Raw genomic sequence first — 13,301 nt, 5'->3', positions numbered from 1 at the left:
GTGGAATCTCCATCTCTGGAGATATTTAAGAGTAGGTTAGATAAATGTCTATTAGGGATGGTCTAGACAGTATTTGGTCCTGCCATGAGGGCAGGGGACTGGACTCGATGACCTCTCGAGGTCCCTTCCAGTCCTAGAGTCTATGAGTCTCAGAACCTGAGTTCCAGCCCAAACCCAAACATCTACACTACAATTTCATAGCCCCTGAGCATAGCAAGACACAGTCAGCTAACCCGGGCCAACCACAGCCATCCCATGCATCTTCTATTGTGGTACAGACATACCCTTTAACAAGATATTTCTTCAAGTAGCAAGTGTCACAACTTCCCAATTCTTCATCAGGTTCAAAAATATTTTTAGCAACCTATAGCTAACTGACTAATACAGTGACCTAAAAGAAGAAATCATACCTGGAAAGGCTCATAGAAGAAAGCTTCAACACCTTCAGACAAACCTCTGATTAAGCCAAATGGATTTCCCAGGACATCTAAACCCAGCACAAGAACATACATCTGCTTCAAGAACTAAAAGAAGAACAAAAGTGGACACAGTACATAATCAGCTCCTGTTTAACACTACCCAAGTTAGAATTAAAATCTATATAAAACATAGCTTTTTAACATCTTTCAATTACAAGTAAGATGGTATTAAAACAGTGGCTTAGGACAGGTACTGTGTAATGCTATAGACCAGGATAAAAGCACTACATAGACACAGCAGTAAGTATACTCTGCTTGAGTGACTGTGAAAGGGTCTGGTTATGACAGAAGATGCAGCACATGTATAAGTAGCTCCATTAGAATGTCATGGTGGATGATGAGTCTAGTACTGTATTGACATAGGTGGGCAAAAGTAAAAGCAGGAACTGTTAAAACTGAAATCCATTTGAAGTAGAGGTAATTCAGGTTTAGATGCTTTGCCACAAGAATGACTATGAACAATGGATTTGTAAAACTAATCATTTATACTCAAATAAACTATTTCACAAAAGCTTCACATTCCAGGCAGGTATATTTATCCTAAAAATATATATTTAAAAAGTAGAATTCACTGAATGAACTTACTTGTTCACTATAATGTGTAACAACCCTTCTTATTAGCTCATCTCTCCTGTAAAACTGATACTCAATTTCAAAGAAAGCAAGTCTGAAAGACAAATAGCAACGTTTAATAGCTGGGAAAAAAAATCTTATGGACTTAGTAACTAAAGATTAGCATTAGAGTATTTAAATTTACGAAGTTATTTAACTAACCTATACCTTCTATTGTGCATTATTCAGTAATGCAGCTAGAGCACTACTTTACACATTTGTAGGGAGCAAAGGATACCAAGAGATGCAGTGCCAGGGTTTAGAACAGTTATATACCCTTCCTTTCCCATTTATCTCCTTCCCCCTGAGGAGTTCAAGTCCGCTTTTAAAAATAAAACACACACACTTTACATGCATGTCACCTTACTTGATTACAAGGCAATTAAATTCATTCTAAATAGTTAAATCAGACCAATCTTTTACTGACTACTGCTGAAGAACTGAAATACCTGCAAGAATTCATTAACTCTATTTACGAATTTAGCAGTCAAAAATCTATTAGCCAGAAGCATCAGCTTACTTAAATATAAGATCATCCACATCAGTCAGAGTAGCCCCAATACTTTTCAATAGCAAGTTGATTGAATGAATAGCAATCATTTCTTTTTTGTCTTTATCTGATTTTTCTCCACCTGAACCCAAAGACAGACTCAAATGCAACTACAAGACAAAAATATTTGTAAAGAATGAAATCAACAGGTATGTATGAAATCCAACAATCATGTTTGTAAATTATTTATACTTGACTTGTTTTTTTAAAAATTGCACTACCTTAACAGCTACACTTGCAATGCGCTTAAAAAACAGAGGTCAAGTTCCCTTAATAGCTCTTTATTCACCCATGTGTAGAGCCATGCATGGATACAAAATTTGGATCCGCATCTATCTGCAAGCTGCAAACATGTTTTGCGGATATCTGTGGATATCCGCAGATTTGCAGGGCTCTGCCATGTGCACAGAGCACAGTAAAATGCAAACAAAATCCTCTGTTCATAAAAATCATGAGAACACCACCAAAGTTTATTCATAAGTCATGATGACATCAGTCATGTTCACTGACAGAAAAGAATGTGGAATATAAGTGACTCATTTAGGTCCTGATGGAAATTAGTATTGGCAAAAAAAGGCTTGTATTTTAACTATCCTGAATTTAGTTAGCAAAAAAAATACATCTTCTTTTCCAACATTCTTCTCTGGAACTACACATTTTGCAGTGTTGGCAATACGTGATCTCAGTTTTGAGTCTCTTCAGGCAAACAATGGTTACCTTTCATAACTGCTGTTCTTCAGGATGTGTTGCTCACGTCCATTCCATTCTAGGGGTGTCTGTGCCCACATGCACAGTTGTCAGAAACTTTTGCCTTAGCGGTATCCATAGGGTTGTTTGTGGTGCCCTCTTGAGTGCCGTGCTCACGCATCAGTATATTAGGCACCACCAACCTTATGCCCTCTCAGTTCCTTCTTGCCGACAGCTCTGACAGAGATAGGAGGGTAATGGAATGGACGTGAACATCACATTTCTTCAAGTGCTTGCTTATGTCGATCCCATTCTAGTATTCTCAAGCAGCATCTACGGAGGTGGGCTCAGAGTTCACAGTTTCATGGCTTGCAGTACACTGCCCTACCAAAGCAAGCATCATCCCGGGCCTGCTGGGTCAGCTCATAGTGGAACATAAACGTATAGATGGACAACCTGGTAGCCACCATGCAAATGCCCTGCATAGGTAACTGGCCTGCCAAAGTAGCCTGTGCTCGTGTCAAGTGGGCAGTGACAACCGCTAGGGGCAACATCTTTGCCTGATTGTAGCAGAAGCAAATACAGGCAGTGATCCAAGAAGCAATTACCGGGTGTCCTTTCATCCTGTCAGCCACTGTGACGAACAATTGTATAGATTTAAGTAAATGTCCTTGCTTGATTGAAATTGAGACACCACCTTGCAAAGAAAAGCCAGGTGTGTCTCCATTGTACCTTGTCCTTGTAGAAAACCATATAAGGCGGCTCCAAAGTGAGCGCCCAAATCTCCAAGACTCAGGGGGCCAAAGTCACCATGACCAGGAACGCAATCTTCCAGGACAAGAGGAGGAGAGAACAGGAAGCCAAAGGCTTGAAAGGGGACCCCATGAGCCATTACAGCACCAAGTTCAAGTCCCACGGAGGAACAGGGTCCCTGAAGTGTGGGTAGAGGCACTAAAGGCCCTTGAGGAATCTGGCAGTCATGTCCTGGCTGAAGACCGACCTGCCCTTGAGCAGTGGATGGAACGCCAAGATGGCTGCCAGGTGGCTTTTGATCGATGAAAGGGACAAACCCTGGAGCTTGAGATGCAGAAGGTATTCCAGAATGAGCTGCAACGAGGCCCGCTTAGATTGGACACCTTTTTCTGAGGTCCAAAAAGTGACCAGCTTCCATTTGGCTAGGAAGGTCGCCCTGGTAGTGGGCTTTCTATTTTCCAACAGGACCTGCTGAACATCTGCCGAGCACTGCTGTCCCACTCATGCAACCACGCAACAGCCAAGCCATCAGGTGCAGCACTGCCCGGTTCGGTTGCAGAAGACTGCCATGATTTTGGGACAGCAAGTCCGGTCTGAGAGGCAGCTGCAACAGAGTTGCCACTGAAAGGTGCAGCAGTGTAGTATCCCAGTGCTGGCACAGCCAGGCCAATGCTATCAGGATCACCCTCGCTTTGCGCTGCTTGATCTTCGTAAGAACCCTGGGGAGCAACAGCACTGGAGGAAAGGCATACATCAGAGTCCCCGACTACAGGAGCAGAAAAGCATCCGACAGGGGCCCCCTGTCCAAGCCTCTCATCAAGCAAAAGACGTGTCAATTCCTAATCTGTCTAGATGTGAGCAGGTCCATTTTGGGAGTTCTCCACTTGCACAAGATGAAACTGACCACCTGGTGAAACAAGAGGATTCTGCTGAGGCAATCTGCCAGGGTGCTCATAGCCCCTGGAAGATGTGCTGCAATGAGACGCATACTGTACTGCAGACAGAGGTCCAGAGCCTGAAGGTTTCTTGACAGAGGGAGATTGACCTGGCTCTGCCTTGCTGGTTTATATAGAACATCGCAGCCTTGTTGTCCATAAGGACCTGAACTACTTTGTCCAGTATATTGGGTAGGAAGGCTTGGCAGGCCAGGTGCACCACCCTGAGTTCTCTATTCTTTATATGCAAGGAGTGATCGTGACTGGACTAATGACCTTGCCAGCCAGGACTCTAACTTAACACTCCAAAGACTAACCACCTACTATTAACTACATACAGATTAGGTAGAACAAAGGACTATGAAGAACCACTAACACTCCTGCTAAAGACAAGAAGAGGCACTCCAAGCGTCATGAGAGCTAAGAAGGAACTGAGAGGGCGAAGGGTCGGTCAGCACTTAATATACTGATGCATGAGTGCAGCACTCAAGAGGGTACCACAGCCAACCCTATGGATACTGCTAAGGCAAACGTCTCTGACAACTGTGCACATGGGTGCGCATACACCTAGAATGGAATCGACAGGGGAAGCACTGGAAGAACTACCTGTTAAGCAAGTCAGGGGACTCTTCAAAATTTCTCTACCTTAGCAGGGAGCAGCATAACAGAGACCCTTCTCTATCCATATTCATCCTCTCAGCTATGCTGAGAAACTGCTTACTGCATCAACCGTATTGTGCGGTTTCTTAGCATTTCTCCTTCCTTAAGTTTTGGTTTTGTTTCCCTGCCCCCCCAACTGCTCACCTTAGGTCAATTTCTGAGCCTCGCTACCATCCAGTTTTTTGGCATACTGGCACCTGCCACGCTAGTTGGTGGAAAGGAAAAACAGCCCTTCTTTCCCAAAATTACAGACCCTTAAGACAGAGCTCCAGAAGGCCAAAAAGCATAACCATCTCCAATGAAATTCAACAGGTATATGAGCAAACTCCATAAGTAGTGCCAAAGAGTTAAAGTACAGTCAGTCAAACTCACCATTTTATGGTCGGGCCCCATGATATTTAGTGTTTTTTTAAACTCTGTCCCGAAGTTAGGTGATTGTTACAATCATTAGTTTAATTTGGGAGGGGGGAGAGAAGAGGAAGCACAACTAGAGCTTAGAATGTGACCCAAATACATCCTAAAAATTAAGAAATAAGGCCCAATATGAAGATATCAACATCTTTTTTTTTTAATATAACAATTTTTAAGTCATTTATACTTTGGGGGGTATATTCATGATTTTTGAATATTTGAGACTGCAATACTGTAAAAAACAAGTGTAATTCTTCACAAAAATCATTGTTCCTCTAAGCCAGTGTTTCCCAAACTTGGGACGCTGCTCGTGTAGGGAAAGCCTCTGGTGGGCTGGGTCAGTTTGTTTACCAGCCCCGTCCACAGTTTTGGCCGATCGCAGCTCCCAGTGGCTGCAGTTCACCGCTCCAGGCCAATGGGAGCTGCTGGAAGCGGCAGCCAGTACATCCCTTGGCCCGTGCCGCTTCCAGCAGCCCCCATTGGCCTGAAGCCGCGATGGGCCGAACCTGCGGAATGGGGCAGGTAAACAAGCCGACCTGGCCTGCCAGGGGCTTTCCCTACACAAGCAGCATCCCAAGTTTGGGAAACACTGTTCTAAGCAATTAACTCATTACTGCAGAGGAAAAATACTACAGGTTGATGCAGAACTAGACTACAATCATTTGTGAGCTTTCTTCCCTTACTGTGACTGGAATAAAAAGGTAAACAAAAAGCAGTACTTGGTCCTGTTAGTGAAGGCAGGGGGCTGGACTCGACCTTTTGGGGTCCCTTTCAGATCTCCATATATATTTTTAAATTAATTTAAAAAGAAATGGAAGAGAGGACATTAAGTATTAAAAAAGATTAATGTTCTTTATTCAGATTGTTCACATCTGTTATAAAGGTGAACATTTTCATCATATATGTTTGTATTTTTATATTCTCCCTAGTTTTGACATCCATATGACATTCATTATAGCATTCTGTTTGGACAGTTATTGTTATTAAATGCAGAAGGAACATAAAACAAATATTTGTTGATGATTCCTAGATCAACTGAGCAACATTTCCACCAAGTATTGAAAATCTGACAAGTCACAGATTCCTGCAGGGTCAAATTACTGTAAATGAAAGGCTAGAAAATAGTTATTTAATCCGATCGATGTGAAAGGCTAGTTAAACATCATAAAGAAATTAGGAGATACTGTTTAAGGTTTTTGCTTCTCTGAAGTATTTTCCTCTACAACATACCTTAATTGGAGAAATATGGAAGTGCTCAAAGAAACTGAGGATTGACATATCAGTCAAGGAAGATTCCATCAATTCAGCATTAAGAGCATCTACATCTTGCTGAATTAACTTTGTCTGTTTGTAAAAAAGAACATTTTTAAATCAAAACTCTGGTTTCCTCAATATCAACCTGAATTCAAAATGGAGGGGGGGAGCTATGGGATCAAAGAAAGGTAAAAATAAAATTACACAATTGCTTAGATAGCTGTAGCAGAGATGTCCTCCAAATACACAAGTACAGTACATTAATTGTCCATCATATACTAAATTGTGGTAACTATGCCCATTCCTTCATTATTCAAAGGAGGACAAACTAATACTTTCTAGATGACCCATTACACCCGTTTTTCTTTTGATGGGTAAATTTTCTTCATTTGATGAAAAATGCAACTTTTCACATTTATTCTGTCTCACTCAAGATTTTTTTCTTCATTTTTCAGTCATTTTTTAGTTTTTTATTACTTTATTCATTGAGATGGAGTGCTGAGTACTACAAATCATAAACACTTATGATTTCCATGAAGTTTTTGTTCACCTAAAGCTTTTTTCCCCCTCAATTAGAGAGGGCCTTCAGTTCCACCTGGAAATAAGTAACTTTATGGGTTTGAACATTTCATTTCAAGAAAAAACAGTTTGCAGGAACTACTCTCACACAGAAATTATGGGTGATCTTTTTATTTCTGAAGGTGTATAGATGATAAAAAAATGCTCCTGTTTTACACTGCACAACTAGCACCTGCTGCTCCCTTAGGAAGAAATGGAATGAGTATGCATACTTTCTAGCAAAATGATGGGGCCTAAATTAGTGGCTACCACTCAAGAGAGAGATCTTGGTGTCATTGTGGATAGTTCTCCGAAAACATCCATTTAATGTCCAGCAGCAGTCAAAAAAGCTAACAGAATGTTGGGAATCATTAAGAAAGGGATAGATAAGATAGAAAATATATTGCCTCTATATATATCCATGGTACACCTACATCTTGAATACTGTTTGTAGATGTGGCTGCCCCATCTCAAAAGAGATATAGTGGAACTGGAAAAGGTTCAGAAAAGGGCAACAAAAATTATTAGGGGTATGGAATGGCTTCCGTATGAAGAGAGATTAATAAGATTGGGATTTTTCAGCTTGGAAAGGAGACGACTAAGGGGGGAAATGGTGGTCTATAAAATCATGACTGGTGTGGAGAAAGTAAATAAAAAAGTGTTACTCATTCTCATAGCACAAGAACTAGGGGTCACCAAATGAAATTAAAAGGTAGCAGATTTAAAATAAACGAAACGAAGTATTTCTTAACACAACTCAGTCAACCTGTGGAACTCCTGGCCAGAGGATATTGTGAAGGCCAAAACAATAACAGCGTTTAAAAAAGAACTAGATTAATTGATGGAGGATAGGTCCATCAATGGTTTTGAGCCAAGATGGGCATGTATCTTGTCCCTAGCTTGTTTGCTACAAGCTGAGAATGGGTGACAGGGGATGGATCACTTGGTTACCTATTCTGTTCATTCCCTCTGGGGCACCTGGCATTGGCCACTGTCAGAAGACAGGATACTGGGCTAGATGGACCTTTGGTTTGACCCAGTATGGCCATTCTTATGTTCAATCTGACAGTCAATTAAAATGGGAACTATTAACAGCTTCAATTAAAGATACTCTATCTGTAAGTTAACTGTGCATTTTTTCATTAGCTCTGGAAAATAATTGTATGTATCCTACTGCAATCTTGACCCACAACACCTTGTAGCCATGAGATCCACAGGTTGAATATGGATTGTGCAAACAAGCATTTTAACATTTCTTACGAATAGCAGTTACCCAAACACTGACTAGGAGCCTGTACAAACTAATAGAGGACCCAATTCTATACTTCAGTTTGAGAATATATATTTTTCCCCAACTGTCTGAGCATTCGACTGGCAGTCATTTTACAGTTTGGAAAATGCTTTCATTTGTTTTAAATTTTCAAAATTTCTAATTCACATGGTAATAAATCAAACCTGTTTTAGCAAAATAAAAACTTTTTTCCTAAACACACATTACCCTTTGCCTTTCAGCTTCTGGATCGGTAGATGGGGTGAAAAGCCCAATAAGTGCTCCTAGAAACCCCTGATCCAATTTCAATGCCATCTCCTGGATAAGAACCATGAAATATCTAAGAAAAAATAAAAGGAAAAATATGCTGACTGACTTTTTCATACTTATAGTCACAGGTCATCTTATAGATACAGATTTAAAACAACAATCACATGCTGGGTATTAAGTGTTAAAGCTCATAACAATATTTTAATACTCTGGTTAGAGTATTAGAAGCATCAGTTTATGGTTGGTGAGGCCTAACAGAAAGACATCCGAAGAGATCTGTTATTAATAATAGGATGCAATTCAACATAGCAGAGGCACAATACATTAATAATCTAATCTATTTAGGGTTTATCCTAATAACTAACTGGTATTTCATACATTACAATTGCTTCATGAAATACATTCCGAGAAAGTAGTAAAGCTCATGAGATAAGTGGCTTCAGACCCTTTAACCCTCATTCTGACCATGGTAGAACTCCCATGTAAACTGCCCATTTACCTGGGTGGTCAGCATGATTTGTCAGCTTCGGGGGAGGAAGGGACTGCATTTACAACACAAATGTTCTCTGAATGTGTTTAAGTATCTAATCAAACTAGCTTATGCCGAGACTTGTTTTAGTACTTGGGTTGGAAGACTTGGTACACTAATTGCATCTTAGCATACAATGGTATAGGCTCAAAGTATTAGCTCCACGGATATTAACATTTCTAAAGCAAGATATAATATGCTTTTACTTACTTGAACTGCAGTACTTTACTGTACTCATTAAATCTAGTGATGATGCTGATATCTATGAATGGTTTTGGCTCTAATAAAAAATGTACAAGTTAGTCAGTTTTATAATGGATTCCATTTTGCAGTTAAATCAAAATATTTAATGTCACAGCAAACTAATTTTAGATTACTCTTGCATTTACTTACCTGAATCCAAAGCTATTGACTTGGGAGGGGCTACAGGGTGAAACACAACTGGGAACATTGGACCAGGTAACTGGTTATCAACCTGAAACAAAGTCATATCAGATGAGCAATATTTTAGTGATAGTAAGATTTATAAAGGATTCCTTGGCTTCAGGTGGCTTAAGCAGCTTAGTTATATAACAATGTTTTGGAGTAAAAGTTTTCATTTGCAATCTTATTTTGTGTTTACCCTGATATCTGAAGCCTTGCCAGCACCTGTTTATCAAGAACAGTTAGGACCACCAGAAAAACCATTATGATTGGAAGTGTGCAAATAAGCTTTCAAATTTCAGCACAGGGTACTATTAAAAACACTTTGACTGTTTGTTGTTGTTTTATATTTTAAATAGTGAGGGGCCATATCTTGCAGTCTTACAAGCCAGGCTCCCACTAAAATCAACTCCAGTTTATTTCAAAGGGATTAAAAAAAATTTACAGGATTTGGCTCAAATCAAATAAGATGATCTCTGTCAACTCCACTTTCAACAGCCTAGTCACGTGTCCCATTCTGTATGTAAGCCTTATGTTATGATTTGAGACTCCAACTAAATGTGGCATACAGTGAATACTTGGTACCATATTGTATTAATCCTCCAAGTACGAAGTGTTGATGCGAATATTAAGCTATAAATGACTGAAGTGACATAATAAGACGCTAAAAGAGCTTGGTAGACAGATAAAGACTGTTTAATTTCTTAAAATTTCTCAGATGGACTGAACTGTTGAGGTTTGTAAGGTTTTTATATAATTAGGAAAATAAAAAGAAATGGAATATAGAAACACTTCCTGTTGTGGCCTTGAGTCAAGTAACAGTTACAGTCCCAGGATTTGAAAAGAAGCATCCAGTTATGAGTAACAAAACTGGTTATTTAAAGAGAGAGGTTCTTTGCAGAAGTATTAATACCGGAATACCACAAGTTGTCTTCCTCCACAAACTCCTATGTCTCATTCTTTAAGAAAGTATTATCTACCCTTCAGAGAATACTTTTAGCAAATATTCTCCCTTTGTTCTTTTGACTGAAGAACATTAGAATCTGCTAAACTTATATGACATCAGAATCTACAAGGTCAAATGTAACAGCTTTATTTCCATTCAACAGCACTTGAAAAGATTTACCTTTGGTGCCGAACTCATGACAGTGCATGAATGGGTATGCAATTACAGGGAGTGGCGAAGGGGAGGCCTAGAAGCTCAAGTTTTAGAATGGAAATGTTCTAACTGTACAAGTATTGCTTCAGACTTCCAATATACTGAAGAATCAAACCTTCCAACTATTACTACCAAGAATAGCAATTTCTATTCTAACTACTCACAGTAGTAAACACCATGCCAGGTAATTCTTGTAAGATTGGACTCAGAACCTCTAGGTACAGCACAGAGAATAAGGGACATCTCATAACTAAATGCAAAATACTCAACTTAAATGCTGAAACAATGTTTATAATTCTTTTCTCTGCCACAACAAGATTTCCATCATGATCTCAATTATAACGTCTACCACTCTTCTTTATTCTGCCCTATAGATTCCTTACCAGCACCAATTGTGAAATACTGGGACACAGTAAAGTCTTGTAGCATATATTTAAGGTCTTCTAAGCTATACTCTGATGAGGCAAAGCTAACCGTGAGGACCAGATCAAATGATTACTCACCACAAATACCATGTCGCTCCTTCTTATTTTACCACAAGAGGACTGTCAGCTTCAGATGATCTCACCTGCTGTGGAACTGATCTCAACACTTACTAGCAATACCTATTCAGCCTATAGTGAATAATAAAAATGATACCTGAAGCCAATTCAGCTGTGCCCGTAAGCTTCTTTGGTGAGGAGACTGTTTGAACTCAATATGAATGCCCGATAGGAAGTTTCGTCGAATACTGCATTTGATTGGGAGGCGCATTTTCATTGGCACCTTACAGAAATTCACCTAGAAACAAAAAATACATTTTAGCTCCATTTAGCTAATATTATTGCTCTTAGATTTCATTAAAATGTCCTTGACTAGACATAAATGGGCATTCATCAATTAAAAGAAAGTACACTAATATTAAAAAAATTCAATTTCCAGAACTTTCTCACTGTTGCATAATAGAATGGTTTTGAACTGGACGTACACAAGCCAACACTAATTTTTCTTTTTCTCATAAACAAGGAAATAAAACTAGATGTTACGTTGTTACATTTGATGCGTAACTTTAGTTTGTTGAATGGAGAAGTTAGGAGCAATCTTATCACAATTTAAGGTATCAAGATTTTTAGTCAACAGAATTAAAGATAACTAGGAGTCTGGTGGCACCTTAAAGACTAAAAATTTATTTGGGCATAAGCTTTCGTGGGTAAAAAACCCACTTCAGATGCATGGAGTCACTTGCTCAGGTGACTCCAAATCTCCATCTTGTAGAGGGGATTCTACATAGGGGGCGGGAGGGGTTTCCACCCACAAAAGAGAAGCTATATAAAGCCCTGGGAGACCCCTCCATTTCATCTTCACCTGGCTCAAGAGGTAGCCTCTCCATCCCAAAGGATACTTGAAAGAAATTGGAACAAAGGACACTAACCACAGGGATGTGAGTGATTGTTGGATCCAGACTAGAAGGAGGCTAGTCTGTCAAAAGCATACTGGAACATCTGAGGGTGAGATTTCATCTGTAATCACTTTGTTACTGTATTAGGCTTAGACTTGCATGTTTTATTTTGCTTGGTAATTCACTTGGTTCTGTCTTATTACTTGGAACCACTGAAATCCTACTTTCTGTATTTAATAAAATCACTTTTTACTTTCAGTAAATCCCCACTTAACATCCTCTCGCTTAACGTTGTTTCGATCTTAGGTCCCTGCTCAATCACAGAACATACTCCATTTAAAGTTGTGCAATGCTTTGCTATAACATCATTTGGCTGCCTTTGTCCACAGCTGGCAGCCCCCCCCCCCCCCAAATCAGCTCCCTTACACTCCCCACCGACAGTGTCTCCCACTAGCTAGCAGACCCCCACGGATCAGTGCCTTCCCCCTCATGCTCATGGCAATGAGCTGGTTTGCGATGTTCAGGAGGGAGAGGGGAGGAGTGAGGACTCGGCGCGCAGGCTCCCTTTCTCTCCCCTGCCTCCCGAACACCGCAAACCAGCGATTGCCTCAGGCAGGTGAGACAGTGGGGAGCCTGCACGCTGAGTACTCGCTCCTCCCCTCTCCCCGCCCCCTGAACATTGCAAGCTAGCTGAGTGCCACAGGCAGGAGGGAGAGGGGAGGAGCAACATTGTGGCGCACCTCCCCCTTCCCTCCTACCTCCTGCCTGCAGCAATCAGCTGGCTTGCAGTGTTCAGGAGGCAGGGGAGTGAGGGGGAGCCTGTGTGCCATGTCCTCGTTCCTCCCTGCTCCCTCCTGCCTACTGAACACTGCAAACCAGCTGATTGCCGCGGGCAGGAGATGGGGGGAGGAGCAAGAACATAATATGTGGAGTAAAGGGGCAGGGGGAAAGAAGAGGCGGGTTAAGGGTAGGAGTTTGGGGGGAAAGAGTGGCATGGGGGCAGGCCGAGGGTTGAGCCCCCCGCCCCTCGTGCTTGCAGAGTAGGGGAAGCTGCCGCTGCTGCTGCTGCTCCTCAACATGCTTCTCCTAGCCTACAGCACCTTCAGCCTCCTTGCCTGCATCACTGTCTCCAGTGCCAGTGGGCTGTGCCTGTGTGGGGTAAGGCGGGGGCACGTCCCAACTACAGTATTGTACTGTATGGCAAAAAAAATTTTTTCCCCGGAACCTAACCCCTCCACCCCATTTACATTCATTCTTATGGGAAATTGGATTCGCTTAACATTGTTTCACTTAAAATTGCATTTTTCAGGAACATAACTACAATGTTAAGTGAGGAGTTACTGTATTAATTAACCCAGAGTATGTATTAATAT

General features: G+C 40.9%; 1 protein-coding gene across 5 annotated transcripts in view; it reads right to left on the bottom strand.

Annotated features, from left to right (window-relative positions):
* VPS13C (vacuolar protein sorting 13 homolog C) overlaps positions 1-13,301 on the bottom strand; it is a 206,751-nt gene that overhangs the window by 40,347 nt on the left and 153,103 nt on the right. For all 5 annotated transcript variants that reach the window (XM_050966954.1, XM_050966955.1, XM_050966956.1 and 2 more), the window contains 8 exons: positions 11,190-11,330; positions 9,362-9,443; positions 9,179-9,248; positions 8,398-8,509; positions 6,318-6,431; positions 1,612-1,751; positions 1,065-1,146; positions 411-524 (listed from right to left, as the gene is read on the bottom strand). In XM_050966954.1, the coding sequence (XP_050822911.1) occupies positions 411-524; positions 1,065-1,146; positions 1,612-1,751; positions 6,318-6,431; positions 8,398-8,509; positions 9,179-9,248; positions 9,362-9,443; positions 11,190-11,330 (855 nt within the window). The remainder of the gene's footprint in view (positions 1-410; positions 525-1,064; positions 1,147-1,611; positions 1,752-6,317; positions 6,432-8,397; positions 8,510-9,178; positions 9,249-9,361; positions 9,444-11,189; positions 11,331-13,301) is intronic.

Source organism: Gopherus flavomarginatus, chromosome 9, assembly GCF_025201925.1.
Source record: "Gopherus flavomarginatus isolate rGopFla2 chromosome 9, rGopFla2.mat.asm, whole genome shotgun sequence".
Taxonomy (NCBI): domain Eukaryota; kingdom Metazoa; phylum Chordata; order Testudines; family Testudinidae; genus Gopherus; species Gopherus flavomarginatus.
The sequence above is the reverse complement of the archived record's forward strand: the minus strand, read 5'-3'. Positions and strand labels throughout refer to the sequence as shown.